At 20.1% G+C, this 6,971-nt stretch overlaps 3 protein-coding genes across 3 annotated transcripts in view; 1 reads left to right on the forward strand and 2 right to left on the reverse strand.

The window, feature by feature from the left end:
- Positions 1-21: 21 nt before the first annotated feature.
- DDB_G0292194 (hypothetical protein) lies at positions 22-1,959 on the forward strand (the record flags this gene model as incomplete). The annotated part of the gene is made up of 2 exons (XM_629863.1): positions 22-379; positions 638-1,959. The coding sequence occupies 2 exons, from the start codon at positions 22-24 to the stop codon at positions 1,957-1,959; spliced, it is 1,680 nt and encodes a 559-aa protein (XP_629865.1).
- Positions 1,960-3,074: 1,115 nt separating this feature from the next.
- DDB_G0292164 (hypothetical protein) lies at positions 3,075-4,178 on the reverse strand (the record flags this gene model as incomplete). The annotated part of the gene is made up of 1 exon (XM_629864.1): positions 3,075-4,178. One exon carries the CDS (start codon positions 4,176-4,178, stop codon positions 3,075-3,077), a length of 1,104 nt encoding a protein of 367 aa, XP_629866.1.
- Positions 4,179-4,373: 195 nt separating this feature from the next.
- DDB_G0292196 (hypothetical protein) overlaps positions 4,374-6,971 on the reverse strand; it is a gene marked incomplete at both ends in the record, with an annotated part of 3,446 nt that continues 848 nt past the window's right edge. The window contains 2 exons of the mRNA XM_629865.1: positions 4,374-4,852; positions 5,856-6,076. Of these exons, the coding sequence (XP_629867.1) occupies positions 4,374-4,852; positions 5,856-6,076 (700 nt within the window). The remainder of the gene's footprint in view (positions 4,853-5,855; positions 6,077-6,971) is intronic.

The following is a 6,971-nucleotide window of genomic DNA, read 5'->3' on the forward strand; positions in this document are numbered from 1 at the left end:
GTTAATCATTTAAAAAATAAAATGGACCATAATTTAAGCCAAGATAACTCGAACTCAAATACAGAACCAACTCAAGAAACATTAGATATTTCAGATTTAACTGTTTACGAATCAAATATTCAAAATAATAATAATAATAATAATAATAATAATAATAATAATAATAATAATAATAATAATAATAAAAATAATAATAATAATAATAATAATAGTTTAGTTGAAGAAAAAATAAATAATAAAATTGAATGTCCTGTCTGGGTATCATCAGTTGACAAAAAAAGAAATGATCATTTATTATTTTATCAACATGGAAATAATGACTCATTTCTAGTTAATCTTGAAGAATATAATTTTGTTGGATTTGGTAGATCTACAAGTCGTATGTATTAAATCTTTTTTTTTTTATTTCAAAAAAATCCTTTTTTTCCCCTTTTTTTTTTTTTTTTTCCCCCATTTTTTTTTTTTTCCCTTTTTTTTTTTTTTTTTTTTTTTTTTTTTTTTTTTTTTTTTTTTTTTTTTCACAACAGCCAAAAAATAAAATATCTAACATTCAAAAAAAAAAAAAAAAATCTAAAAAAAAAAAAAATCTAAAAAAAAAAATCTAAAAAAAAAAAAAAAAAAAAAAATATATTTTTAGTTTGTAATTATGTTTTAACACACCCAACAATATCAAGAAAACATGCATTAATTGCACATGACTCAGAAGGTAGACTTCAAATACTGGATCTAAATTCATTACATGGTACATATATTGATAGTAAAAGAATTCAACCATCAATACCAACAACTTTAAATGGCGGTGAAAGAATTCATTTAGGACAAGACACAAGTTATTTTATAGTTTCTCAAAGAAACAGTTACAATCAACAAATTGCAAAATCCCTATTATCAAAAAGTTTACAAATTTTTGAAAACAATAGTAATGTCAACATTGGTAATAGTGAAAAATCAATTCAAGAATATAATGATCAATTAGTATCATTTTTCACTCACTTAAATAAAACCTACCGACTTGATAAAGATGTCGAAGGAATTAGACCAATAATTGATCAATTAAAAATTTATAATTCAACATCAAATGATTTTAATATTAAACAATATAAAAGTAATAGTAATAATAATAATAATAATAATAATAATAATAATAATAATAATAATAATAATAATAATAATAATAATAATAATAATAATAATAATAATAATAATAATAATAATAATAATAATAATAATAATAATAATAATAATAGTAATAAAAGTGTACTTGGTAAAAGAGTTGGCAGTGGTGGTAGTAAAAATATAAAATTCAATCAAACAGTTCAAAAAATGGTTTACTATAATCAAGAACAAATCATTGAAAATCCATCATTGGTCAATGCTGTTTCCACTTTTTCTCAAATTTCAATCAATGACTCCCTTCCATACCAATCAGTTACAATTCAATCATCCCCAATAAAAAAGAAATATTCAACCACTTTACCAGATCCTAAAAATTATTACCCTTTATTCCAAGAAAAAGAACAACATAATAATGAAGATGGAAATCAATTAATAATAATAGATGATGATGATGATGATAATGATGATGATACAATAGTTTCTTCACCAACTAAAAAACTCAAGTCATCACCAATAACTACCACCACTACCACAACCACAACCACCACAACTATAAAATTTGAACTTCCACAACCACTCCAAATTAAAGATCTCTTAAATGATTTTGGGTTTAATAATAACTCCTGTAATAATAATGTTAATAATAATAATAACAATTTAAAAGAAAGTAGTATTATCGCCAACGATAATGATGACGATGATGGATTCCCTCCAAGTAGTTTAGATTCAACTGAAAGTGATTCAAGTCCACCATGCAATTTCAATCTCGTCCAATTGTCATCCCCACCAAGTGATGATTGTAATTACCTACCAACTTCGCCATCAACAACTGCTGCATACTGAATAAATAAAAATAATAATACCCCCTCTTGTAGAAATGTAAATAGAATCCAACAATAAAAAAAAATATGAAAAAAAAAAAAAATCAAAAAAAAAAACAAAATCAAAATCCAAATATATTTAAATCAATAAAATATCAATATACAACTTAAAAGGGTTGTGCATTGAGAAATTGGATGTGGTCGTTCGAGAGGAATTAAAAATTTTGTGGTCATATTGTATAGTACTAAATAATTAAAATGATTTAGATATTCAATTCCAACATTATTTGGTTTCTCTTGCTTTTAATGCGTCTACATTCCAAGTTATCTTTTTTTTTCCACAAAATATTCCCAAACCCCCCTTTTTTTTTATTTTTTTTTAATTTATTTATTTATTTTGGTGAAATAGAAACAATTTTATTTTTTTTATTTTTTTTATTTTTTTATTATTAATTTATTTATTTATTTATTTATTTTAGTGAAATAGAATAATAAATGAAATTTATAGTAGGAAATGATAAATTTTATATTTAGGTACGTATTAAATTCAAAATAAAATAATAATAATAATAAACAAAAAGGGGTTTTTTCGATATTTTGATCCCAGTGGCCAAAATTCAAAAAAAAAAAAAAAAAATTGGAAAATTCCAAACGTGATAAAAAAATAAATAAAAAAATAAATTTAAAATAAAAAAATATTTTATTACATATTTTAATACATTTTATTATTATTTTTTTAATTTTATTTCAAATAACTATAAATGAAATTGTTTAGGAAAACTATTTTTTTTAATTTATGTTCAAATTTTTTTTTTTTTTTTTTTTTTTTTTTTTTTTTTTAAAAACAATTTTATATTATATTATATTTCAATAGAATTATAAAAAAAGAGGAGAGACCCACGATTTTGAAAATAAAAAGTTTTGAATTGTGAGGAAATTTGTTTTAATAATTGGAAATAAATAAAAATAAAAATAAAAATAAAAATAAAAATAAAAATAAATAAAATATTAAAATTGAATTTAAAAAGTTTTATAACCATATCAAAGTTTATTTACTAAATTACTATATAAATATATGATTTTGGTTATTTACACACATAATACCATATGGTCCTACTACATAAATATTAAACAATATTATTTTTTAACTTTCTTTTGATCAATAAATATATTATTGAAATTATTATTTGTATTATTATTATTATTATTATTATTATTATTATTATTATTATTATTATTATTATTATTATTATTATTTTTACTATTTTCATTATCATTTTTATTATTAATGATTATATAATTATTCTTTTTATTTTTCCTATCACTTATATTATCATTTTTTATTTTATCAATAATACTATCGCTTGATGAAATAGTATTAAAGTTTGAATTTACTTTTGTTGAATAAATTGGAGTTGTAGGGCATGATATTGAACCTAACTGAATTTTACCAATCTCATTTGTGTAAATTGGGGATGTTGATGATTCCATTGGTAATAATTGAGAAATTCCAGTATGTACTATATTATATCCTCTATTTTCTTCAAAATTTAATAAATTCTTATTTACTATTTTCCCATTAATATTATTACCATTATTATTTGTGTTATTATTTGTGTTAATTTTTTGAATGTTGTTGTTGTTGTTGTTGTTGTTGTTGTTGTTGTTGTTGTTGTTGTTGTTGTTGTTGTTGTTGTTGTTGTTGTTGTTGTTGTTGTTGTTGTTGTTGTTAGAATAGTAAATATCTAATTCTTGAGTGTTTCCAGTAACATTTTCAGTTTGTAAAAAATATCCAAAACCAGTGCCACTAATAGAAATACCATCATCATTATAACCAGACCTGAAATTTCCTTGGCCAATACCACCCACTTCATTTGGACTTTGGATAAAATTCTTACCTTTATAATTATTGCTATTATTGTTATTGTTGTTTTTGTTGATATTATTACTATTATTATTATTATTATTATTATTATTATTATTATTATTATTATTATTATTATTACTACTATTACTATTACTATTGCTGTTATTGCTATTAATATTATTATTATTATTATTGTTATTACTATTATTATTATTATTATTATTATTATTATTATTTTGGTTGTTTTTATAATCAGAATCTTCCAATTCAGAATAATATAACCATTTTTGATCTACTTTTTCTAAAATTCTTGCATTTATATAACTGTCCTCTAATGAAAGAAATCCCCTTACCCTATAAAACTCAACATTCATATTATTTTGATACCTCAACACCAAAGAACTGAAAAAGGTTCAAAAAAAATTAAAAAATTAAAATAAAAGTTAAAAATTAAATTAAAAATTAAAAAATAGAAAAAAGGTAAAAGATAAAAAGGATTAGAAAGTCCAAAAAGTATTGGGAAAAATTAAAAAAAAAAAAAAAAAAGAAAGAAAAATTAAAAACTATACCTACCAATCACTTTTTCCCATAAAAATTGGAACTAATAAGTCAATATTTGATGTCCCATCAGAATCTCTATGAAATTGAGGAACACCACATCTTGGATTAGATTTCAACCTATTCACAGTGCAACCAATGTTTTTATGAAATCTAGAATTTAATTCATCCGCTGAGCAATATATATATTCCAGTGGTAATCTATCAATTTTTGATTTTTCTGCATTTTTAAGAATATCAATAAAATTGATAGATGTAGTCTCTATTTCAACATTTGGATCAAAGGAATAGTATTTTGGTGAATGAATTTTCAAATAATAATTTGGCCTCTTTGGTAAAATACTAAACTGTATCGATGGAATTTGTTTATTATATTTATGAAATATTTGATGATCATTAAATGAAGAAAAAGGTATAAACTGTTTTAAAATCCACTGACGTTCTTCACATTTCCTGCCACCAAATTCCAATTCTCTATCTTTTTGCGATGCTAATTTTATATTTTGTAAAACACAAAATATTTCTTCATAATTTCTATTTTTATTTATTTTATTATCAATATATATTTTTTGGAAAAAAAAAAAAATAAAAAATAAAAAAAAAAAATAAGTCTATTTTTGTAATTTGATTTGCCAAAAAAAATAAAAATTAAACAAATAAAATTAAAAATTTAAAAATTTAAAAATTTGAAAATTTGAAAAATAAAAAAATAATAACTATTTAAATAGTTATCTCTTTTTTTTTTTTTAAAAAAAAAAAAAATCATTTTAGAATACTCCCCCAAAATAAAACCGCTTTTATGATTATTTTGTATTTTTAGACCAGATTAAAAAGATTGGCCAGAAAAAATAAAAAAATTTAAAAAAAAAAAAAAACTAAAACAGTTGATAGACTCGAAAAAATCAATCAAAAAAAAAAAAAAAATTATCTTATTTTAACTTTATAATTTAAAATTTTGTGAAGGGTTTCTTTGGTTCTTTTAAGAGAAAATGTGGATAAAAATAAAAAGAAAAAAAAATTTTACGCCAAGTGTGTCTTCTTAAAAACTAAACAAAACAAAAAAAAAAAAAAAATAAAAAAATAAAAAAATAAAAAAATAAAAATAAAAATAAAAATATAAAAAATCGAATTACAACATTACCATGGTTTAAAAATTTTTTTTGAAAAAAAAAACAAAAAGAAAAAAAAAATGTTATAAAATAATATTACATATTTGTGTGAAAGTGGCGTGGAAAAAAAAAAAAAAATTAAAAAAAAATTAAAAAATTATTAATTGAAAGAGCTTTCAAATAGTTTGCAAACTTACTTTGATAATAAACCAGTGTTAAAAAGTATGAGACTAGGTATTTTTTGATTAAAAGGGATGAATGCAATGAGCTTATTTTCCTCAACCACTCGTTTGAAAGTGTTGTCAACATATATTTTTAATACTTTTAATTCTTTTCCCCAGGGTTCTTGTTCGGCCAATGTTTCAGATAAAAATTTCAAATTACCAATTCTATAATACACCAAATTATGAAACCTTGAGCAATTTAAAAATTCTTTAGAATTCCATGAAACCCATTCACCATATCTATTTGAATTACTATGTATAATATTTGTATTTAAATTCATATTATTGAAATTATTATTATTATTATTATTGTTATTTATGTTATTATTATTATTATTATTATTATTATTATTATTATTATTTATAACCAAAAAATCAGTTCTTAAAATATTATTATTAATATTATTTGGTAAATTATTAAATTGATATTGATATTGAGTTTGGTTTTGATCAATAGATTGAGTATAATAATTATATGGATTATAATTATTATTTTGGGAAATATTTGGAGAGAATGGGGGGGGGTTTTTAAAAAAATTATTTATTATATTATTGGGTTGGGGGAATAAAATTTTTTTTATATTATTATTTTGGGGAAATTTTTAAATTATTTTGATTATTACCAATTTGGATTTTTTTTTGGATTTTGGGGGGGTTTTTTTTTTCCCCTTTTAAAAATGGAAAAATTTTTAAATTTTTTTTTCCCCCATTTTTTTTTTAAAAAAAAAAAAAATTTTTGGAATTTGGTTTTTTTTTTTGGAAAAAAACCCAAAAAGGAAAAAAGGAAAAAAAAAAAAAAAAAAAAGAAAACTGGTTAAATTTGTTACTCTTTCTCTTTTTTTTTGAATTTTATTTTTTTTTTTTTGTTTTGAAAAAAAAAAAAAAAAAAAAAAAAAAAAAAAAATTTTCAATTACGATCCAACTTTTATTTTTTTTTTAATCAATCTATACATTGGTTAAATGTTTAGAAAAAAAAAAAAAAAAAAAAAAAAAAAAAAAAAATTGGAAACAAAAAAAATAAAAAAACTAAAAAAAAAATCCAATTCAGGAATGATATATCGAGAATTTTATTCTCTTTTTTTTTTTTTTTTTTTTTTTTTTTTTTGTGTGACTTTTTTTTTTTTTTTTTTTTTATATTATTTTTATAATTATTATTTAAAGTTGATAAAAGAATTTAAAAATTCCTCGTTCTTGTGTTGGAAATAATGGTTAATAAATGAATAATAACTTGGTTGATTGTGATGAGTGTGTGTCTTTTAAAAATTATATAAATTGA

The sequence above is a fragment of the Dictyostelium discoideum genome, assembly GCF_000004695.1.
Source record: "Dictyostelium discoideum AX4 chromosome 6 chromosome, whole genome shotgun sequence".
NCBI classification, from domain to species: Eukaryota; Evosea; class Eumycetozoa; order Dictyosteliales; family Dictyosteliaceae; genus Dictyostelium; species Dictyostelium discoideum.